The sequence below is a fragment of the Uranotaenia lowii genome, chromosome 2 (assembly GCF_029784155.1).
Source record: "Uranotaenia lowii strain MFRU-FL chromosome 2, ASM2978415v1, whole genome shotgun sequence".
Classification (NCBI taxonomy): Eukaryota; Metazoa; Arthropoda; class Insecta; order Diptera; family Culicidae; genus Uranotaenia; species Uranotaenia lowii.
In genome coordinates, this window is record NC_073692.1 from 248,967,650 (window position 1) to 248,992,055 (window position 24,406).

The 24,406-nt window shown below is 37.7% G+C and overlaps 2 protein-coding genes across 3 annotated transcripts; one reads left to right on the top strand and one right to left on the bottom strand.

The window, feature by feature from the left end:
- Positions 1 to 1,343: 1,343 nt before the first annotated feature.
- Positions 1,344 to 12,031, bottom strand: LOC129746380 (uncharacterized). The gene is made up of 4 exons (XM_055740012.1): positions 12,003 to 12,031; positions 11,194 to 11,434; positions 10,846 to 11,014; positions 1,344 to 10,783 (listed from the first exon to the last, which is right to left on the bottom strand). The coding sequence occupies exon 4, from the start codon at positions 7,851 to 7,853 to the stop codon at positions 6,858 to 6,860; it is 996 nt and encodes a 331-aa protein (XP_055595987.1). The 5' UTR covers positions 7,854 to 10,783; positions 10,846 to 11,014; positions 11,194 to 11,434; positions 12,003 to 12,031; the 3' UTR covers positions 1,344 to 6,857.
- Positions 12,032 to 14,200: 2,169 nt separating this feature from the next.
- LOC129748301 (U4/U6.U5 small nuclear ribonucleoprotein 27 kDa protein) lies at positions 14,201 to 22,608 on the top strand. Of its 2 annotated transcripts, none has more exons than XM_055742847.1 (4): positions 14,201 to 14,354; positions 14,467 to 14,558; positions 20,990 to 21,100; positions 21,251 to 22,608. In XM_055742847.1, the coding sequence occupies exons 2-4, from the start codon at positions 14,485 to 14,487 to the stop codon at positions 21,534 to 21,536; spliced, it is 471 nt and encodes a 156-aa protein (XP_055598822.1). In that variant the 5' UTR covers positions 14,201 to 14,354; positions 14,467 to 14,484; the 3' UTR covers positions 21,537 to 22,608. The 2 variants fall into 2 exon arrangements, with proteins under 2 accessions (XP_055598822.1, XP_055598821.1); XM_055742846.1 differs by having other exon boundaries at positions 14,202 to 14,359.
- Positions 22,609 to 24,406: the final 1,798 nt, after the last annotated feature.

The window sequence follows — 24,406 nt, forward strand, 5'->3', positions numbered from 1 at the left end:
TCGTTGCCTATAATAATGCTTGTGTTCCAGCTACAGTTATTTTTTTTTTTTTTTGTAAATTCTTTATTTGAAACGGCTCATACCTTTAGGCTTTAAGGAGCCAAACTCGTTTTGTTTGATAACAATTGTGTGCTTATATCTAGATCACTTTTAAAGAAAAAAGAAGATAGATAGGGAAATATGAAAATAAGAAGAAATTATAGACGAAGATCAATAGCTTTTAGGAAAAGATATATTTCGAACATGTAGTCCAAGTCTCTCACACCCAGCACATCTCTCACTGGAACATAGGGTGGTTTTCCTCGGGCCCGAAGGGAGTCTATCAAATTCGTTCTAGCGACAAGATGGACCTCGCACGACCAAACAATATGCTCGATGTCATGGTAACCTTGGCCGCAACTACACAAATTGCTGCTAGCAATATTCAAACGATAGAGTACCGCGTCTAAGGAATAATGATTGGACATGAGACGGGAAAATATACGAATAAAATCTCGACTCAGGTCCAATCTATTAAACCAGGGTTTGAGGCTTACCTTTGGGATAATCGAGTGGAGCCATCGACCCAACTCATCCTCGTCCCATTTGCGCTGCCAGTTGACAAGAGACCCAAGCAACCAGAATTCCCTTAAAAAGGTTCCATAGAAGCTTAATCAGCTCTCGTTTGTGTCTGAAGAGAATGCTAATCAGCCCAAAATTTAAGTTCTTAAAGCTACTTTCAAGTTCGTTTAGGTGGCTGTAGAGAACGCTATTCAGCTTCTAAGAGAATGTCAAGTAACTTCTACGCGCCGAAAAAAAAAATCCATTTGACAGATTGCTAGATTGCCGGTCTATCATGGTCTATCTCATTGATTTCAATTTTAATTATTTTTTTTTATTACAAATGCTACTTACGCTTACGAGAATTGAACCGCTGCTCTCTAGGTTGCCATGAAACTCACCAGCCTCTCGACCAATCCAGCAATAGTTCATTGCCATTGTAATAATTAGTACTTAAACTAATTTTATTTGGACTCGCGTATGAGCGATGATCGAATGGGTTGGTTGAGCGAGTTTATACATTTCGTTTTTAAAGGACTTTCGGTACACCAAATAAATATGAAATTACAAATATTTTATCATCAAACGTTTATTCAGATAAATCGCTCTTTTAACACACAACACAACACACAACATTATTAGACACACTATAACCTACGTCAGCGGCCTAGTCCTCCAGCAGAAAACATGTTTCCGAAACTACTGCATTTTGAAGTATGCATGCAGTGGGGGTCCTAATCAGAGGCAGCAAGCGATGGTACTCTCCTCAATCGCAGCGGTGGATGATGAAAAAGGCTCTGAAAATATAAAAACTTCAATGTTAAAAATCCGGAAAATTCTTTAAATATTTGTTTCAACCTCAGACATTTTTTTTTCATTTTGCGTTGAACTCCATTCTAAACATGAGTACTGATATAAACAAAACAAATACCATGACATAAAATTGACAGACATATTTGACATGTCGCTTAGAATTCCCTAATAAGTTCCTTTAAATACCTAGAAGTATCTTAGATTTCCCAAATAAGTTCCTTGGAACACCTGAAGTTATCTTAGAAAGTGCTTAGCGAACGCTACCGACCTTCTTTAAAGAAGTTCCATTAAAAGCGCTTAAAAGTTCCGTCACGATATTTCAACCTTTCAAAAGGCGATAGAAGTTCCTGAATAACTTCTACGTAACATGAGTCACCTGAAATTCCCGTAAAACATTTTCTCAGCCAAATGTGAACTTCGGGGTTCCATCTTTAAGTGAGAACGCGACTTTTGGTTGCTTGGGGAGTTCCTTCGAACTATGAAGTAAAATTCGTCGAAGACGATTTCACGGTGATATGTGTCGCCTTCCATCGCCCCCACCTTTGCCAGAGAGTCCGCCCTCTCATTACCCAATATCGAGCAATGTGAGGGGACCCAAACGAAGGTGATGGCAAAGCAACGTCTTGATAAAGCACTCAGAGTTTCCCGTATCTTCCCGAGGAAATACGGTGAGTGCTTTCCTGGTCTTATTGAACGGATTGCTTGAACAGAACTGAGGCTGTCCGTTATAATATAGTAGTGTCCTACTGGCCTTGAAACGACGCTGTCCAACGCCCAGTAAATGGCTCCTAATTCTGCGATGTATACCGAGCATGGTGGATGGAGGTTATATGAGGCAGTAGCTATTTCGTTAAAAACTCCAAATCCCGTTGATTCCTCTATAAGTGACCCATCTGTAAAGTACATTTTGTCAGCATCGACGTGTCTATATTTAGCATCGAAAATTCTTGGAATCAGAAGTGGACGATGTGAATCAGGGATTCCACGAATTTCTTGCTGCATAGACAAATCAAACTGGACAGAAGAGTTGTCGTAGTCTGGGATGTAAACACGAGTTGGAGAATATGAAGAAGGATTACCTGCATGGACATGAAGACATGGTATATAGACATAAATCTGGTTTGAAGATTTTGCTCAAGAAGTTTTTCAAAATTTGCGGTCACCAATGGGTTCATGACCTCACACCTGATGAGGAACCGGAGTGATAACAAATTGAATCGATCTTTTAGTGGGAGTATGCCTGCCAAAACTTCAAGACTCATATTATGCGTAGAAGGCATACAGCCCAAAGCGATGCGGAGACAACGATATTGGATACGCTCGAGTTTGATGAGATGAGTTTTAGCAGCTGACTGGAAACAGAAGCTACCATATTCCATAACTGAGAGAATTGTTGTTCGATACAATTTTAAAAGATCTTCTGGGTGAGCTCCCCACCAAGTGCCAGTGATTGATCGGAGAAAATTGATTCTTTGTTGGCATTTTCCTTTCAGATACTCAATGTGGGCTCTCCAGGTACATTTGGAATCAAACCAAACCCCAAGATACTTAAAACACCTCGATTGAGTGATCGTTCTGCCTAGGAGATGAAGCTTAGGTTGAGCAGGTCTACGCTTCTTAGAGAAAACAACCATCTCCGTTTTCTGTGGAGAAAACTCAATCCCAAGCCCCAAAGCCCAGGTTGACAATCTGTCTAAAGTATCTTGTAAAGGTCTGTGCAGATGAGACTCAGTAGATCCTGTGACAGACACTACGCCGTCATCTGCAAGTTGTCTTAGTGTGCAACCTTCGGAGATACAACTGTCGATGTCACTTACGTAAAAGTTGTACAAAAGAGGACTCAAACATGAACCTTGCGGGAGGCCCATGTAAGGCCGATGACATAGTGAGTGCGATGCGATGCGAATTGGCGGAAAATTTACGGACGCAGCCTACGCGAACTCGAGCGGCGGAACAAATTGACATCTGCTTCGCCGCGTTGACTATGTCAGGTTTAAGCGATTCACATACATTTTCATCAAATGTGGTTCACCGCATTGAATCGCATTCACCGCATCGCATCGCATCGTATTCACTATGTCATCGGCCTAAGAGGTCCTTCTAATTGAAATATCTCCGTGAGCAAAGTTCAGATGTTTCTCACAAAGCAAGCTGTATAAGATGTTGTTCAATAGGGGAGGCAGACCCCGGGAGTGCAACTTGTCAGACAAAACCTCTATTGAGACTGCATCAAAAGCTCCCTTTATGTCTAGAAACACTGAAGCCATTTGCTCACGTTTTGCGTACGCCATTTGTATCTCTGAAGACAGCAAAGCAAGACAATCATTTGTCCCTTTGCCCCTTCGAAACCCAAATTGAGTATCTGAAAGGAGACCATTTGTTTCCACCCATTTATCCAATCGGAACAAAATCATTTTCTCCATCAATTTCCGAATGCAAGACAACATCGCTATTGGACGGTACGAATTAAAATCGGAAGCTGGTTTCCCAGGCTTTTGGATGGCAATAACTCTCACTTGTCTCCAATCTTCGGGAACAATGTTATGCTCCAAGAATTGATTAAATAAATTCAACAAGCGAAATTTGGCGGCATCCGGAAGGTTTTTCAACAAGTTAAATTTGATTTTATCAACTCCCGGAGCTGAATTGTTACAAGAGAGGAGAGCAAGTGAGAGTTCCATCATTGAAAAGCTGGAATCCAGATCGCATCTGTTCGGAGACACACTTCGGATGATTTTTTGCACTGGTGTGGAATCTGGACAGATTTTCCGTGCGAAATTGAAAATCCATTTATGCGAATGTTCTTCACTTTCGTTCGTGTGAGAACGATTACGCATGCTGCGTGCCACATTCCACAAAGTGCTTAGGATGTTTCCCGCGACAAACCTCCCACAAAATTACGCCAATGCGCACGTTTTTTCCCCTTGATCAAGTTTTTAAATTGCTGCTCAAGAGAAAAATACGCGTTGAAGTTATCCAGGGTTCCGTGTTTCCGAAAAACTTTAAAAGCGTTCGATTTGTCCACGTAAAGTTTAGTACACTGACTGTCCCACCATGGATTGGGAGGCCTTCGGCGAACAGATGGATCTGGGATGGGTTTCGTTTGAGATTTAATTGCACTATCATGGATCAAGCAAGCAAGGAAGGTATATTCCTCCAACGGAGGTAACACTTCCACAGAATGGATGGCTGAAACAATTGCGTCCGAGTACTTTTTCCAGTCGATGTGTCTTGTGAGGTCATATACCATATTTGTTGAATTTGAAGCGTTAACCCCATTGGTGATTGTAATTTTGATAGGCAGGTGATCACTACCATTGGGATCAGGGATTACCTTCCACTGGCAATCCAATGATAGTGAATTTGAGCAGAGTGAGAGGTCAATTGCACTTTGTCTAGCAGGAGGTTTAGGTACCCGTGTTTTATCACCCGTGTTCAAAACTGTTAAATTGAAACTGTCGCAAATGTCATAGATAAGAGTAGAACGACTATCGTCAGTTTGCTCCCCCCACACAGTCCCATGTGAATTAAAGTCACCCAGGATCAACCTTGGTTCAGGTAGCACTGAGCACAGGTCCTCTAGGTGGCTTTGGTTCACTGCAACTCTCTGAGGCCAGTACAAACTGACAACATATAAGTCCTTACCCCTGTAACCATTCATTTAATGGTTACAATAAAAATTGTGATTTTTGGGCCAGTTTGGATGAAAATTTTGTAAATATTGTAAATTAAAATTATTGTTCGTAAATGTCTAAAATTAGGATAAGATATCTACATGTTTGTGTGGTGTCTTGTCCTAATTTTAATAGCAATCGGCTGGTGTCACTTAGGGATTAAGTTTTTGTTTATTTTTTTTTATTTGTTAAATTTTTCGTTATTTATTCATTTATTTATTTATTTATTTATTTATTTATTTTTGCCGTAATCATTCATTATTTATTTAGTTAGTTATTTGTTAGGAATTAGTTTTGTTAGTCTAGTATAATTTGTTCGGGAATGCACGCTATAAAAAGAGATGTTAGAAAATAAGACACCAGCCCTCTATATGTCAGTTCCTGTATTGTTCCTGTCATGTTGCTGTCATCGAAGGGGACGAGAACATCACCGACGGGAAATGGGAACAGGGCTAAAATGAGAGGCAAAAAAAGGTATAAATAGAAGGAGCTCGCAAGACGCGAGGCTTTTTTATGCAAGTTCCGGTCCGAGGTAGAGCAGCAACTGCGCGGTCACTTACAAAACGTGACAATCGTTCTAATCCGCAATTGGGTGGCTCTGACCCCCTTCCCACGTTATAGTAGATCCAGTGGTGATCTGAATAGTTTATTCAACGGCCAGTTGGAAGACTTCACGCCGTTTTTCCCCAGCTGGTCGGTCGAGGTGGCTTAGTGAAGGGAGCCCCAGAACAATAGTTTTCCCCCAGTGTCGATAATCACCATCAGCCCTTTGTTAAAGACCACCGGTGACCCGTGAGTGCATTAGGTCGTGCAAGTGACAGTGCCCCGACTACGTTACAACCCCCAAGGGGCACTTTAGGCTGTGGTGAGACCTGGTGGGAATTCCCTCTGGGAGTTCCAGTGCCGACCAACCGTTACAAGCCCCTCGATAGTCGTGAGACACTCGCGTGGTTTTATCGTGCACGAACTCTATAGCTCCCCGGACCGTGTAGTGAACGACAGGCCTACGCCCAACAGGCCGAGTAGTTGCTCGGACTGCCCGAAGTGCAATCCGACCTGTTCCTGAAACTGCCCTGTTCCTGTTTTCATCCGGATCCCGTTACGTCGTTCCTGCAGTAGTCCCCCAACGAGTCGACCACCGAGAAACGGCCGCAACGAGTTCGTCGAGTTTGAAAAATAAATGCGCAAGTACCAAAATTAAACCCCAAAATCTTACCACATTTTCTCTTGGTTCATTAACCCCTAAAATTGAAGAACACTCACAAAGAAAAGTGAATTGAAAAGTTTTCTTAATAAAAATTATGTATGGTCTTTCTTCATCCAATTTGTAGCGTCTTAATTTAAAGTGCATTCCCTAAAATTCAAAATTATTCTTTCTTGTTGTTTGTTTCTGTAAAGTTCAAATAGGTTTTAAAAGTCCGCCCAAGAATCATAGTTTAAATTGTTATTGTTGTAAAATTTCTCCGGATCAATACATTTTCCCCTGTTGAGCTAGCGCAGGGAAGTAGGGTCAAAACGACTCTAACACCCCTTATAGTTGTATGACAAGCAACAGCTTCAATTCCTCCTGACAAAGGGAGGTGGATTCTATAGAAAGAGTGGCGCTTATTGATCCCTAAAAGCACCCCTCCATAAGAATCATTGCGATCCAAACGAATGATGTTAAATTCGTGGAATGAGATGTTTGATTGAGAAGAAAGCCATGTTTCAGAAAGGGCAAAAATATCGCAACTAGTTTCATGAAGAAGAAATTTGAACGGATCCAGTTTAGGGATTAGGCTACGACAATTCCACTGTAACACAGTGATATCTCCGACCTCTCGGCTTAAATTAGCCATCGAGAGAGATAAACGCTGAAAGAAGGGGCCAAGTTTGCATCAATTGCTTCAAAAATGTCTTTACTACAGGGAGCATAGAGGTAACAATACTCCTGATCGATTCCGAGACGTTAAAAAAAGTAAATACCCCATTTAAAATGTCGGACAATTTAAAAATTCCAGATTGTGATGTTGATTCTGGCGAAATAACGTTAGGAATGAAAGACTTAGCAGTTTCCGCAATGTTTGGAGTATTCTGAGATGTCATATTCATACGGAATCCAGGAGGGACTTGTTTTTCTTTCACTATAGGTGTCGGTTTTTGCTTAATACCAATTGAGGGACTAAATGTTGGGATTTTTGCTGGAATTTTGGGGGTCTTCGGTGCTGGTTTTGATCGTTTTCGCGAGTTGGCTACAAAGATGACCGGGTGTTCTTCGTCGGTAGAATCTGATTCTACATTGTCTACAACTGACAGCGCAGTAAAAATGTTACTTGAATGAGGTTGGATCGGAGGCGCCGCGCTCTTCAAAATGGCGGCATAAGACCGTTTTGAGCGTTCCTTCAAAGAGCGCTTTTGGCTATCCCAGCGACTCTTATATGCCTCGCACGAGGAGATTTCATGGGGTGAGCCCCCGCAATAGACACATTTCTGCTCTATTGCTGAGCACGCTCCAGCCCCATGATTCTCCCCGCATTTGGGACACCGTGGTTTGTTACAGCAGTGCGACGCAGTGTGTCCCAACTTATTGCAATTCTTGCAATCCATGGGGCGAGGAACAAAGAGTCGCACAGGCAGCCTCAAAATTCCGTCAATCAAGACGTAATGAGGGAGGGCGGTTCCCGCAAAGGTCACACGAAATGAGCCTGAAGGTGAGTACCCTTTGACTCCATTTACGACGGTGGCAGTTCTGAGTTGGCGGCAATCCAAGATTTCGACCGAAGCCGAATCGAGGCTCTTAAACTTACCAACGCCGTTGGATTTCACGTAATCTGCCTTCAAACTCATTTCTGTAATCACGCCCTCGATCTCTACGTCTCGAGACGGAATGTACACGTGGTACTCTAAGTTTATAAAATTGCTGACAGCGATTTCATTTTCGGCTTTCCGGTTGGTCACTTCAACTCGCAATTTGTTTGGTCGCACCTTTTAATGCAGGTTACGGAGGACCACCTTGCCAGATCTCTTGTGATCTGAACCACATTCAACTGCTTTCCATTCTTTTTGGGCCGGATGAAAACCACCCAAGGACCAGTGAAAGTTGGGCTCTCTGTGTAAACTCGGAGTCGGGATGCTTTACTTTCAACTGAGGATGACTCAGAATTATCATCCATTGGAGAATGAAAATCATTAGAAGGACCCGCAACAACCGAATCCTCTAAATGCTCCTCATCCTCATAGACGCTATCTTCGTCATCCTCAGTTGAGGGGATCAACCCCCCGCCTTCACTCATATTTCTTCACACGAACACGAGTGTCCAATGTTAAAATATGAACGAAGCAAACAATGGTCGAAATAAAGATAAATAGATAGTAAAAGAAAAAGTGAAAAAGAATGAAAAAAGAACTTACAATTTTTTCAAGCACTTCTTAGTAAGCTAATTTTCTTGAGTGTTTTTTCTTGGTACACAACCACGTGTTCTTCTGTTGATCGCAGCTGGCCCTGGCGATGACGACAGCAATGATGTTTTTTTTCCTCGGTTGATTGATGATGGTTCGATTCACCGGGAGAGAATGACCAATCGGATTCAGACTCGTGCAATGTTTCCGTTATCCGATTACGGCTATTATTACCGGATCTATCGGACAACCGCCCACACAGTAATCAAACCTGGATTGGGAGGAAACAATTTGCACTCCTCTGCTGATGGTCCTGGTGCTGATGGTGACGACAAGGCAGCCTGATTTTCCAGCCAGATTTGGGGATTGCGCACCAGCGCTGCCGGGGGAAACACACCCGCATAAATAAGGATTATAACCAAACGATTTCTTAAATAGTCAAATGACGATTTGATGAAGCGTAAAAAAACCTTTAGCAAACGATTATTCGAACTGTGAAATACATTGGTTGAATCGTGAATTCCAAATTCACAGTATTTTTAATATGTCGTTAGGTTATGTAATTGTTAATAACCGTTAAAACACTTGTATGGACGAACTGTACCACATGCAGTCCATGTATGGTTTAAAAACCGATTGCTGAAAAAGTATTTAGATCATCGGATTGTTATCGTTATAGTTTGTTCGAGGAGCTCTCATTCCTATACGCTTACGTCAATGGTTGTGTAACGATTTGACTTTACTTTATTCCAACATTATTCAAACCGTTTTAGGAATAGTTCGTGAAAAAAACACGCACACACACGCAATATTTTTATGTATAAGGGTGATTTTCGGATCAAAATGGAAATTGTTTTCTAATTGGAACATTTTATTGAATATCATTTAATATAACCAACGCAGTCCTAACGCAGCGTTGAAAACGTATTTATTAACTGGAAGCTGCTTCTCTCGCAGGAATTCCAGGATGTTGGTTGCTCCTTATTGGCAGTAGCGCGAAAATAATCGCTGATAGGTGACCTGGTTCGGTTCAACGCCCTTGGGTTGCAGATCCGCCAGAAATTCCGTTGGCGAGAAGGAGTGCTCATTATCCAAATACACCCGAAAAAGGGCGTTGTAGTGGGAAATGTCCATTGCTACGTTCAAGCTGTTCAACGTTTTCCATATCTCCTGAACCAGAGCTATACGCACCTCGGGAAGCTCTTCTGGAACTAGCCCAAGCAACCAAAAGTCGCGTTTTTACTTAACTCCGAACTCCGAAGTTCACATTTGGCTGAAAAAATGTATTACGGGAACCTCAGGTGACTCTTGTCGCGTAAAAGTTACTCAGGAACTTCCATCGCCCTTTGAAAGGTTAAACTATCGATAACGGAGCTTCTAAGCGCTTTTAATGGAACTTCTTTCAAGAAGGTCGATAGCGTTCGCGTTACATTCCAAAACGCACCATTAAGATACTTGAAGGCGTTTTAAAGAACCTATATGGGAAATCTAAGCGACATGTCAAAAATGTTTTTCAAGAAGGTCGATAACGTTCGCGTAACATTCTAAAGCGCACCATTAAGATACTTGAAGGTGTTTTAAAGAACCTATATGGGAATTCTAAGCGACATGTCAAAAATGTTATTCAAGAAGGTCGATAACGTTCGCGTAACATACTAAAGCGCACCATTAAGATACTTGAAGGTGTTTTAAAGAACCTATATGGGAATTCTAAGCGACATGTCAAAAATGTCTGTCAATTTCTTGTCATGGTATTTTTTTTTGTTTATATCTGTACTGATATTTACAAATGGAATTCAAGATTTTTTCGAATTTTTCTTATAAATGTTAAATAAGATATTCGAATAAATTTTTGATGATGCGAATTTTTGTTATGATTCATATTGTGTACTGAAAGTCCTTTGAAAGAAATAAGGTACCTTCTGTTGACCAACCCACTCAATCATCTCAAATGACATTAAGTTTAAATACTTATCATTACAGTGGCAATTAGCTATTGCTGGATTGGTCGAGAGGCTGGTGAGTTTCATTGCAACCTAGAGAGCAGCGGTTCAATTCTCTAGGCGTGTAAGCAGCTTTTGTAATCAAAACAATACAATTAAAATCAATGAGATAGACCATGATAGACCGGCAACCTAGCAATCTGACAAGTGGTAGTCAGAGCAATCTGTCAATTGGATTTTTTTTTCGGCGCGTAGAAGTTTCTTGACATTCTCTTAGGAGCTGAATAGCGTTCTCTACAGCCCCCTAAACGAACTTGAAAGTAGCTTTAAGAACTTAAATTTTGGGCTGATTAGCATTCTCTTCAGACACAAACGAGAGCTGATTAAGCTTCTATGGAACCTTTTTAAGGGAATTCTGGTTGCTTGGGAGGTTACCTGCAATGAGAAATCCAAAAATTTCTGCTAAGGTGATTCTTATGAAACCGCGTTTAACATACCGCAACAACGAAAAACCAGTTAATATTGAGCGCTGGAAGCGAAACGGTTAATTCTCATTTCCTCTAGAACATCTTCCAGATCTCGGCCCGAAATTCTTCCAGGGCGTTTTACATCTTCATCCAGCCGCTTCAAAGATCGGTCTAGTTCCTGACTGGAACTAACGGAACGCTGAAAAGGCAAAATATTTACACTTTATTTTAAAAACTAGTACAATTAAACACACAGTAGAGTAATGTGCAGAAAAATCATTTACAGATAGAATCTGTTGCGTAACATGAACTTGTACATCACTGCACTGCGTACCGCAAACCGGCACCCACATCAATGGAGAAATTGTCCGAACTTACCTCACAGAACTGCCGCACAAACATTGCGACTGCTGAACAAAACTTAGTTCCGTCTCCCGGACTGTGTTGAAAACTAAGTTCCGCGCGAATCCGACGAAATAGCGCACAAATTTGCTTGACCGCAACCACACCGATTTTTTCGTGCTTCGTCTTCTTCTTCCTGCTTCACGTTTGTTGACAACCAAAAAATTAAACGTCTGCGTCAGTGGTGCCAGGTTCAATGTTTTATCAATATTTGTACCTACAAATATTGGGATGCGAAATTTAAAATATTTAATATTATAATATTTTAGATGATCCTGGTTGATTATGGGTAGTAATTTAAGAATGTTTTAGAAACATCAATGAGTTATTGATGCAAATAAGAATGCTTGATTTCAAATAACCACTCGTTGTTTTATCTTATATAAGATGAAGAATAATGTGATTATGTAGGAAATTGTATTTGTTTGCGACTAATGTTGAATAAGGTTGCTTAAGACGCGTCCTATTCATACAAAAATAACAATTTAACTCTAATTGTTATTAAGTCCAGATGGATTCGCAAAAAACCTCGTTTAGTATGGTGTATGTGCATATCTCCAAGATAAATTAATGTCTTCGAAACTCTACAGAGTCGTATCAGAACATACAAAAAATATAAGAGATATTCTCATAAGTACGCATTGATGTTTTGCAAAACTACCTGGCATCTCTGACCAGCGTTTCGCTCTTTTTTGACGCAAGTTTGTCATCAGTCATGAACGGTAGGGTTAACGGTTCGAGATCATTTTTACGATTACAGAAAAATTAAAGGAAATCGTTCATACCATTCTATCACCTTTACAGATATCATCACTTTTTCACATAAAGGTTCATGTTTCGTTTTTATCGTTCAAATTTTTCGTCGAAGTAAAGTTTAATAGAACAGCTACGTTTACACTGAAAATCACTTTTTCTGAAGCTGTAGATGAATCGTATATACTGTTTAAGATATAGTTTTTTAGTATGCGGGGCAGCTTGTCACTTCCGTTGCTGAATGGATTCGGCAATTGACGACCGAATGATGCAGGATAACTGCTTGTGGAATCTTTAAACTTATTTTTTTCACTTCTGCGTGTATAAAGCACCGATATGTTATAGCGAAACGAAAATACATCCGCACTTGCCAAGCGACTGGGATGGAATCAACTACAGTTATTGTTATAATAAATAAAATGAAACATAAGTCATTTTTTATTCATGATGAAAATCCAATAATTTTTTAAAAAGGATAAAAATACTATTTTAATCCAATATTTTTGCTTTGATTTGAAATTTATCAACTGATCCATTCTAAACCACAATCATTTTTTTATTTTGAACCATCCATATTTTATTTCGAACCATAAGACGCATGACGTTAGTTTTACCCAAAATTTTATTATTTTGGTCAAAATTTAGGTCTATTTTCAAAAAGGGCTGATATTGGTTAAACAAAAACGAAAAGATGAATCCAAAGTGGATTTTTTTATCAAGATGGACTAAAATATATTTGTGCTTTTTCCCAACCAAAATTTTTATTATTTTTTGCCCCAAATTTTGTTGTACTTACAAAATATTTTTCTGCGTGTAGCAAGGTTCTTAGATACACTAGGTTCTCCGGCTTTCACAGTAAGAGCACCTGCAACGGTTCAGGCGTAAATATTGGTTTTAAGTATACCAGTTTAAGCAAAATTTGAAATTTTAGAATCGGCTAAAACACCCACTCCCCACCGGTGTAGGAGCAAATTTAAAACGGAAACACTTTCATTGCAGACACTCAATCATTGAGAAGAAAAAACCCATTTTATTGGAAAAATTGCATAAGTTTTGAGTTTCACGATTAGTTGTCTTAAAATGAATTCTACGAATATTCTTTTTGACAGAACAATGATTTCAACTATTCTACCAGGATTTCATTAATTTAAAAGCAAAAATGACTACACAACGAGGAAAAAAGGTCAATTGAAACAATTCTTCAATTAATTCAATCAAATTGCTTTGAATCAATGGAATAAAGTTTTGTTGAAATGAAATGAAAAAGCAATTTTTTTTTTCAAGTAATTGCTGACATTGATAAAGGAAACGAGAAATGTTCATCCCAAAGTCAAAGGAAATTTGTAAATTTGTAAATTTATGTATGGATACAGAAAAATATGCTAATATTGACGAAAACTCCGAGCAATCCATACGAAACTAAAAATCTCTCAATATCTCAAATAAAACAAAAATTATAGAACAAACAATAAACATTTATTTTACCTCATCCAAAAAGTATTAAAATTTTCTTTTCGTTTTTTTTTCAAATTTTAGAACGCTGACTGGATTCACTAATTCGTCGACCCAAATGAAAAGCTTTTTATTCAATTATATTAAATCGAGAATAATGTGACATCTATTATTTATACTTGATATGGTTTTTATTAACATCTATTCTCAATTTATGTTACGTATAGGATGGTTGAAGCGAAAAAAAACATTCAAATAATATCTCAAAAAGAAACTATTATCACACCCAATGTTACCCAAACATGTGTGAAAGAAATCATTGTTGGCTAAAATTTTCTCACCGTGAACTAAATCGGTCTGTCGTATATTTTGAAATCCTGTTCCAAATTTGCATGAATTTGGAACAAAGGCGTATAACTGTTGGGAATTTTGAAATCGATAACTGTGCTAAAACAGCAATTAACGCCACCGGTGCCAGCCGAAATGTTTTAGCGTGGTCGAAAACCGTGTTTTGCATCTACCGTTGGGACAGCCCTAAGTAGGCGAGAAGTAAGCGGGGCTCTCAATGAGTTTGTTTATTTTTTGCTCAGCTTTTCTGTTGTTTGTTGGTAAACAAACTTCATGAGTTCCGTATAGTTGCATAGCCTACATAGCCAAAATGGCTGAATCGGGAATTTGTTATTCGGGAACACCTCCTGAATATATACCCACCTTGCTCTATAGCTTTAGGCATAAAAACAGCTACGAGATTACATTCAGTGTTGTTAACACAAGCAAGAAAAATATTCTGGCAACATTGAATAAGCAAAAGGGGTTTTGTTTAATTTCGATTCAATTTTCAAAGATTCAAGGCGGCTTCTGCTGCAGTTTTCTGCTTAATTTGTCCCGTTGACGTTCCGAATCGCTTTCTCATTTATTTCTTGGTGAATGAAGTAAGGTATTTATTTTGCCCCGTTTTGTCTCAACTGTTCAGACCTTCAAGTGAACAAATGTGTCCCGCTGGAAAAAAAACCCTGATGTTATAACCTCAATCTTGGTTTCTAGGTTTCTGTTACAATAACAATGCCATCATCACCGAGGCGCAGAGCTCACAGGGAGAAACGCCGAGACAGGGAACGGAACAGATCAACAGGCAGGTAAATTGTTTCTGTTTTTTTTTTATAATTTATAGAATTTATCATAATGGAATTATACACGAGTCTCGGAACTATTCCTTCGCAGGTTATTACAGAAAGGAAATCTTTCGTGAAATTAATTTGCATTATCAAAAATCACCTCGGGATAAATAACAAAGCGTTGAATTTCTTGAAAAAAAAAACAGGTCAGTTTTCAATAAGAAATGCTATCAAAAAGTCGATGTGGTATAGCATAGAAAATCATTTGACTTTAGCTCAACATTGAAGCATTCAAAATGAATAATCTTTAAATTATTATACTAAAACTGAATCAAAGCAGACGAATCCTTCGATTGCTTTATTCGAATTATATAGTTTAAGAAGTGAGAATATTTTGAAAAACTGACAGCCCGCTTCGATTTTTCCTTGTACGCTCATAAATCTTTCGAATCCTTGGAAAACGCGTGCAATATGTATGCTGGCGTGGACTCCAAATTTCAAGAAATGCAATAATATAATAATTCTCATGAATTTTCACAAACTTGTGGCATCTTTTACTTAATTTCCAAACAATATAAAAAACGCATAAGCTGCTGGCCTTCAATGGGTGGCAAGCTAATTGCTCAAAAAAAACTAAAGTTGGGGTTCACCAACAAAAATAAAATACAGTAGTTCAGCGAACTGAATATCACCATCAATAGAAAAACGATTTTGAAAAACCGCTTTCAGTTCTACAGATTTTGAAATTCTGTCAAAACTTTTAATCACCATTAACTACTGATATCTTCTTTCACGCTATGAACGATGTTTGGTAGAAGTTTTCAACACTATATATTGAATAAAAAAAATATTGAAAGTTTTGAGTATGTAATAAACTTCAAAATACTCAAAACGGTGGCTTCAAACCTGATCCGTTATTTGGAATAATTGTTATTTTTTAATTGCATCGATTATTGCCAGACACATTAAAAAAAATGTCATGCATTAATTCAATAGGTAACATTTTAGTTTAGAATTTAAATGTCCAAATTTCCGTACTCTGAGTTCCCATGGGTCACGGCGGCGGTGTGCATGCTTGTGATAATGATGGTTTACTATCATTGTCCTGAGAGGGTCGTTGCACACATCTTGTCAACTTGACGATAAGTGTGAAGATAAAAAAGTTATTAGGCTTCAAAAAGGGGCTTTCTTGGTAGTATTCAGCACTGTTAATGAGGCGTCAATATGTTTGACCGCCTTGACTCATCAACAGTGTTGAATACCATCCTTAAAAAGTTAGCCCATTTTTGAAGTCTAATAACTTTCTTACCTTAATTGAAATGCAGTCTTCGGATGAAATATTTTTCATAACTTAGGCTTTAAGAAAAACCGTTTTTGAATGAAATCGGCCGACGGGAACCAAAGTTATTTATGAAAAACTGGTTTTTCATGTTTCTCCCGAACAAAATGTCTCAAAATCTCTTACAAACTTCAGGATCTTCCCGTGACCCGATCTCGCCCATATTTGGCATGAGATCTTGTACTAGGCCAAGGCTCAATTTTAGCCTACAGCGCATAACATTTCACAGGTTTTGAATTTCCCATACAAATTTGGGGCAGTCTAGGGTATAATCTGTTTGGTTAGGTAGTTAGCTAGTTTAGTTTCATAGAATGAGGATGTTTCAAGTATTGCTAGGTTAGGTGTAGGTAATGGTATTCGCCTCCCCAATGCTCTAGAAAGTGTGTATTTGCGGCTTTTGAATTTCGTTGGCTTATTCTTAAATCAAGCATTTTAAGCTTAAGCTTTGATCTACGAGTTTCAACGATGGCTCCCACTGTACAACATCAGCCGATCGATTTCAACGGCAAGATGGAACGCCTAGCGCTAGAAGCGGTCTTATTGGAGGTTGGCGATAAATGGAAGAGTGGATCGAATCGTTAAACAAGAAAAGGATTCCCATCTGAAAGAAGTAAAATATAAAATATCACTCGGCTCCTTAGGCCTAACAACAAACGAGCCTTCGAAAGAAAAATAAATGATTAATTAAAAAAAAGTATTTTACAAGAACTAGAGGCTCATTGGACGGGAATGCTGTTTTGATATATATATTTTATTTTGTAATACACTTTCGACATTTGTTTTTTTTTGTTTTTATTTTTTTTATTTACTTTTGGTAAATCTATACATTTTTCGGTTAGAAATCCAGGGTGTCGACTACCTGAAAAAACCTGGAAAATCAGGGAAAATCAGGGAATTCAATTTGCATCAGGGAAAATCAGGGAGCATCAGGGAATATTTCCACCAATCAGGGAAAAAATAATGATCCTGATTTTATTTGAAGAAATTCAAACGTTATAGTTTATTATCTGCTATTAAAAATTTACTTCAGTGTACGTTGCTCATGTAATTATCGTTAGCCTAGGCTTGCCAGATACTTTTGGAAAAAAGCGGGACATTTCACGAAAAAAAAGCGGAACACAGCCGAAAAAAGCGGGAGATTAAAGAAACTCTTATAAAAGCTTAATTGTGTAGCCAAACTTTTAAAATGTTTACCCTCAGATAAAGTTGTTCATAGAGAGTATACAAAGGTTTTTTTTTAACGCGGATTGATTTTGCTCAGGTTTTCTTACACGTGATTTTAAACGAAGAGAGAAAATGTTTCAAGTCGTACATGTAAACGGCGAACTTGATATCGGATAAAAAACCTTGTGTAATTTGTATAAAAATAAGTTTGTTTGAAAATTTGTTTAAAAATTTGAAAACTCAAGAAAATTTTCATCTTTATATACTTTGGACAATTGAGTCGGAAAAGGTGGTGTAAAATATGAAGCAATTTAATAAGGATTCCGTAGAACAAAATAATCTCTATAATTCTATATGAAGGATTAATCACCGTAATTTATGTTTGTATATTTAATTAATCGGTCTAGCGGTGAAAAGTGTTTCATCTAACCTTCTATCAACCCATATAAAAACAAATCATAATCTTTAGATGTCCCTACTAAAAAGGACATCACTTTTCACCGCTAGGCCGATAATTTAAATCTACAAATACAATTATTTTAATTAACTCAATCAGAATCTCACTGTAATGCTAAGAGCTTTAGTGTTATTCAGTATTGTCTTACATAAACTATGAAAAATGCTGTTTATTTTTAGAAAAAGACATATTTGGATGATTTTCTGTTCATCACAGAATTCAAATTGAAACAAAAGTTTATTTTTTCCAGTGTTAGTCAGTGAAAGTTTTCTAAGCAAAAAAAACGGGACATTTTGAAGAAAAAGCGGGACATTCAACAAAAAAGTGGGACATCTCCCGCTTTTGGGGGACGGATGGCAACCCTACGTTAGCCCTTTGATTTTTTGCGTTTCCGAGGCTTGTTTTTCATGCGAGTGGTGTTAGCACTTCAATTTACGCGCTTTTTGCTGTGCTTGCGTACGAACAGAAACGGAAGTGTGAAATGTTTAAGTTTTATTCTGAAAAGTGATTGTCTGCTGCTGGCATCTACCATCGAAAGACATTGTTCTCGGATAAGACACTAAGAATGCTATGAAAACATGTCCTAAGCTCAGCGAAAAGCAAGTTCTGCAATTTCGTAGCGAATGCAAAGGAATGCTGAAGGCAATTGTACTTAAGTTAATGAAGCGATCGCCATTAACTTATCCTCTGACCGCGGCCGCCTTTTGCCTTGATCCGGCAGTTATCAGCAGCGATACCAAATTGGCCAAAAAACGATTTGAGAAGACTTTGACTATTTATATTGACAGATACTGGACGCGTAAGTGGATTCTCGGCAGATTTAGCAGTACGGCAGTATTCCGGAGTTATTGCCAGAGGCGATAAATTTGATAATTATGACCGTAGCAAAAAAAGGCTGGATCATTTTTTAAGTGGAGTGCTAGCAAATGCCATGTGTCCAGAATTCTCCAACATCGTCAAAATGATCTGCTGTCTTTCACATGGCAACGCGAGTGTTGAACGTGGTTTTTCAGTAAATTCCGAACGTCTCTTCGAAAATATGCGTGAAGAATCCGTGGTGGCTAAACGACAAATCTATGATGCTGTTTTTTATGCTGGAGGGATAAAATCAGTCCGAATGTCCAACAAACTTATTCAGAGAGTTCGAAATTCACATGCTCTGTATTTGGAAGACAAAGATCGCCGCTAAAAGGAAGCTCTTGAATCAGATCAAACAAAGCTGATGAAGCGTCCTCGAGAAGATGAAGCAAAATCGCTTGAGGTGAAAGGAGGAAAATTTTGAAAGACGCACAGAAGAAGGCTGATAGCTTGCAAGAGAAAATTGTTATGCTGAAATCATAAGAATTTCCACAAGTGGATCCGAACTGGCTGACTTATCTTAAAATGTTTAATATCACAAATAATACTTCCATTAAAATTATCGTAATAAATTAGTATTCTCGACTCAAAGCTTTCTGTGCGTTTATTTTCGGGGGAAATATATTTTTTTATAACTTTAAATTGCTTCCTCAGGTTGTTTTTCAAACCTGGAATTTTCTGGAAAAACGACTGGAAAATCAGGGAAAATCAGGGAATTTTATTACCAGATATGAGTCGACACCCTGAAATCCTAACTTAGGATTGAAATTTATAAATCGAAGTATAAAATAGAAAATGTGATTTCAATAAGCAAGAATGAGTAGATAGTTCAGATCATTCATTTCGGGCATTTAAAAACAGGCACACGATTTATAAGAATTTAACCCCTATCGTGTAGATTGAGTATTATAGTTTGTTAGAGAAGGTGACCACAATTAGTGCAGTGATGAGGTTTTAATTAACAGCACTGTCATTTTCCTGTTCCTTTGATAAGTTGACGATACCAATATAGCTATTTGAGCTTACAGTTCATTGTTTGATGAGTTTAAAAGAAACCTTTTCTAGATTCTGCTTTTATGATTTCCTAGTTGAGTTATCGAATAACCGTGTAGTCGCGTAGATTCAATCACTTGAATATATCTTTTACTTAGCAAATCTATGATTATTTTCAAATCAAACTAGCAAGAATACAAATTTATGGAAACGAGTAAGGTTAGGTGACAGGTAGGAAAAAATCAACTATGGTAAGCAGGCTTGGCAAAAGTCATCGTCATGAGGCGTGAAGCTGTGACTGTGAAGCCTCTTGGTCCGTCAAACTCAATTGACTGTTCCTTAACGACCAGTCACTTCGTTTGCCATTCATTCATTCCCCAGTCATTTGAAGCTAAAAGAATGACCTAGTCAAGCAATCGTATTCAAGCGACCGATGACGAAAAAGAAACGCATTTATTATTATTGTTGCTCCTGCCAGCAAGCCGAAGACGACCGAAGACGAAAAAGAAAAGAATTTATTATTATTGTTGCTTCTGCCAGCAAGCTCGTTTTCGGTTTTTTATTGCTATTGTTGCTCTCTGCCAGCAAGTCGTTCAATTAGTTGTACCTGCCGTCAGCAACCGATCGAAGTGTGAAGAGATTTGCCAGTCACTCTTAGGAGAAATTTTGACCTTGTTTAGTAGCTTCGCCAGTCGATGATGGAGAAAAGTTGATTGTTGTCGTGCTTTATCCGTCATGCGAGTAGTAAGGCTCCGTCAATTGAGAACAGTGCCAGTCGTTTGATGAAACAAAACTAGTCGGGTCAAGCGTGACGGGCGAAATTTACCATCACTGATGGTAAGATAGTGAACCCTTCTGTCAACGATATCGAGGCTTTAGCATATGATATCATATTATTTGATTTTTTTTTTTTTTAAATATGTCTTTATTTGTATCAATTCATCATTACATTTATATTACATTTTTTCATTAAATTAGGTGTTAAGCTCAATAATGAACTGTTCAGAGCCCTATAGTTAACTAGATATTAAAAATTTATTTGTAAGAATTAAATTTGCTTAGCGCAATTAAATATTTAATGTAGGAGAACATCCTGTAATGGCAAAAATATTTTAAACTTAAAACTAAACACTATCCTAAAATTAAACTAGTTATAAAGAGAACGAATCTCTGCGATGGAAGACTGCATCGATTATGTTATTTGATACTATACTGCTATTGTTCGGTTGAATTGGAGATTGAGTTAACTCGAAGTTCATATGGGGCCCACCAACCGTCCTAGTCCGTCGAGCACTATCTTAACGCTTCCCTAAACTGGTGCTCCAGAACCCTCGGGCTCTGTTGCCGATATCCTTTTCTAAGCTATTCTACTCTCATTTAAAATTTTCCTCTTCTGTCCCCCGTTCTGTTTTTCCTTGACGGTTCAGCCAGACGCTCATAAACCCATAAAAAAAGAATCTAAATGTTCAAATTTCATTCTCAAAGTAGATATGTATTGAAATTTAGCTCTATATTTTGACATCATCTCATACAGAAAAAAAACGTTTGCAAAGAATTTTTTTTTGAGCTAAATATTTAGGTATCTAACAATTTTAAAACATTCGATAATGAAAAGCGCGATCATTACTGTTTTTTTTCCAGAGAACGACGGCGATCTACCGAAAGAGATAAAAGCCGAGAAAGGAGTCGAGAACGTCGAGAGCGGGACAGAGAAAGAGAACTACGACCACGTGATTACAGGCGAAGATCGAGGTGAATGATGTGACCCATCCACACCCTCTCCATTAAGCGTAGTGTATTATGTTCCTGTGTAACTCCCATCACAGTGTTTCTTGAAAGATTTTCCTTCACCGAAACTCAATTGTATTATTAACTTTATACCCAAATTACGTTATATTGCAGATCACGTTCATACGACAGAGATAAAGGTCGTGATAAATCTCCCCTACCATCATCTTCTAGGCGAATGAACACAAAACCTATCGTCTCCGAAGCTGATCTTGAAGGAAAATCACCAGAAGAACAGGAAATGTTAAAAACAATGGGATTCTGTGGATTTGATTCAACCAAAGGTAAAAAAGTAGAAGGGAATAATGTTGGAGAAGTACATGTTATTTTAAAACGCAAGTATCGTCAGTATATGAATCGCAAAGGTGGTTTCAATCGACCTCTCGATTTTGTTGCTTAAATTCATAAGCGAGCTCATCATGACACTGCGTTCAAATAATTTTTAAAATTATCTAAACGTAAATCGCTTAATTTTGTCAGCTCTTTTTGTTCTCGTGCTTAATTCAATACTGTGCATTTGCCGGTTATATTGTTATTGATATTCCATGGGTATATTAAAAGTGATCCTTACTATCATAAATCTCCTCCACAAAGTACAATAGTCTTCACACAACAAACAAACGGGTTCCATATAACTGCAATAGTCATTTTCATATATATACACCTCATTTACAAAATTACCATAACAATGCAATAGCCACCGAAGAACTGTAAAATTCTCACGCCTGAAGTAAGTTCACTGCAAGCTACAAGAGTGCCTTATTGTAGTGAATGTCTATTTTATCGTTTTATGTGCATCAATCTTATACAAGTTCAGTATTGTATATTGAATTCTTGTTATTTGATCAGTTAAATGCACAGGTAACAATAAAAATAGTTCTTCAACATTGGGCGTGCGGTTTTACATTTTCTTCGCAAAAAAACAACCAGACCTCATAGCTTTTATTCACCACAGTTAACAATAGTATCAAAAAACAGAAACTTTAATATACCTCATAAATTAAGTATGTATCCGTAAAAAACAAAGTTAGTATGCGAATTACACATACTTAACGCTTTTTGTAACTAGGCATGTAAGATTACTGTTGGGTTTTGGTATATAAACAAAAATGCTGATACGCTGAGTGTAAACTTATTGGTCTTATTGGACGATTTTGAATTATTGAAATACATCTAATAACAGTTATCAATAGACTATACCAACTGAGCGTTAAGTTTTTTTAGCGTGGAAATTGTGTCATCGCAAAATTAAATTAATTTGTTTTCCGAATCATTCGAAATCATTCGTTTGCACTCATTACGCGTGATTTAATAATTATAATAAAATAGCAACTCGGTATTTCAATTATGTCTTTAAATCTAATGAATGTAATGTTTGACATTGTTGTTCGGCAAAATATGATGTAAAAAGAAATTATAAATGAATAGAACTTAAGTTGATTACATATGATGAAATAAATTTTGAAAACTTTAGTAAATAGTCTTCTTAACCCGTACATTTGAAGAAAAACTCGTACAGTTAAACTTTAAAAAATCACTCAATATTCAGATAGCGACCAAGGAATATTTAAAGAAGGTAGTGTCGAGGCAGCCCTGCTTTAGTTTAGTACACACTGCGACGTCACAATCACGAAAAATCTGTTAATTTACTAGGAAATTTGCCTTTTTCGTTGATAATTTGAAGAATTTGCTGGAAATGTTCCACTTTTTGTACCTGTTATTCTAGAGGGATTCTTGCTCTTCAAGATTGGTACGAAAAAAGGATTTTCGAGTAATTTTTGTATGAAATAGACCGTTCGAATGTTCGAAAAAATGGTGAATTTTCCGTACTCAAATTTGCAAAACTTTAAAATTAGTTCAAAGTGTTCAATGAAAATGATCAAGTCAGTGCATTTCAAGATCCTTATTACAAAAAAGTTATCAAAAAACAAACTTTTAATAAGACCACAATTATTTATTCGCAGTTTAGTAAATCGAGTTAACAATAATCAATTGATGTTAATTGTTCTACATAAGAATTGAATATGGTAAACCGATTTGATAAAAATCATGACAATCAGTTGAACACTCAATAACTACCAGCTCGACCTTTTTAAAGTAAATTTTATCTTCGTTTTTGAACGTTTTAGCTTCAAGATGACATTGCGTTCATTATCAAAATGAGATAAAAACCTAATGCAATCTTCAAAGGACCAGAAAATTTCAGAACATAGTGAAATAGAGGTCTTACAACACAATCAAAATGAAATTGGAATTCATTTTCGTTCTAAAACATGATTTTCTTTCAAATTTATGCCATTCGCATATAAATTTTCGATACATTCGTTTTTGTGACGTCATAAAAAAATCCAATGTGGCTCTCGACACTACCTTATTTAAATATTTAAATATTCCTTGAATAGCGACGATGAAAAATTCATCAAACGTTTGATGTATACTTCGGCTATCGGCGCTATCGGCAAGGCAACCCTTTCCTTTCTTTGGTTCCGGACGGTTCCGACCAGGGCGACTACAGCTACGGGTGTAAGCATTTTGAGGAAAAGTAGGCAAGTGGTACCAAAAGTTTAGAGCACCTGTATCCGTGGTCCAAACAGCCGGTTTAGACCCAAATTCCGACCCGAGCAACTGCACTGGTGATCCATTATACCAGTTCCAACTCAACATTTTTTAGGGCTGGTATAAGGATTGATCCTTTTTTTTTTATTTACAAGTAGTTTTATTAAGGCATTAAACTCATAAAGTTTTTTTTGTGCCGAGTATTAATTTCGCTTTGTGTGATGTTAGTAAGAGGGGGCCGTAATCGTCGCGGCTACTCAACTGTTAATTAATTTAACTAGAGGAAAGGAAAGAAGATTGTGTAGGGTCGCTCTTGAGTACAGATTTCCGTCTTGGGTTGGTGGTGGCTTCCTGTAGCCTGGTTTCGTTAGCTACGTCAGGTATTGTCTTCCTGGCCAGCCTTCTTTCCGGTGTTTTTCTAATGAATGTTGTTCTAATGAATAGAGTATTAGATAGAGTAAAGACAGAGGGGAAGAGGACTAAACGACCAAGTCAGACGTTTTAAGATATTTGTATATACACGCTCTTTTTATTTAACTCAAAATTAAGTATGACCGAGGTTCAAAACATAGTTCGATTCTATGAACTTAAAGTTAAGTACCCTTTTTCCTCCTTGCGATGGATCAAAACGGAGTTCGAACTGCGAACTCAAAATTGATCCCTTTTTTTTCCTTCGGCGAGGGATCAAAGCTGAGTTCCACCTTATGAACTAAA

Excerpts from the sequence above, each read along its gene's own strand:
- LOC129746380 (XM_055740012.1), bottom strand. The coding sequence starts at position 7,853 with ATGAGTTTGAAGGCAGATTACGTGAAATCCAACGGCGTTGGTAAGTTT.
- LOC129748301 (XM_055742847.1), top strand. The coding sequence starts at position 14,485 with ATGCCATCATCACCGAGGCGCAGAGCTCACAGGGAGAAACGCCGAGAC. Across the intron at positions 14,559-20,989 it reads CGGAACAGATCAACAGGCAG|AGAACGACGGCGATCTACCG; the intron begins GTAAATTGTTTC and ends TTTTTTTTCCAG. Across the intron at positions 21,101-21,250 it reads GATTACAGGCGAAGATCGAG|ATCACGTTCATACGACAGAG; the intron begins GTGAATGATGTG and ends GTTATATTGCAG.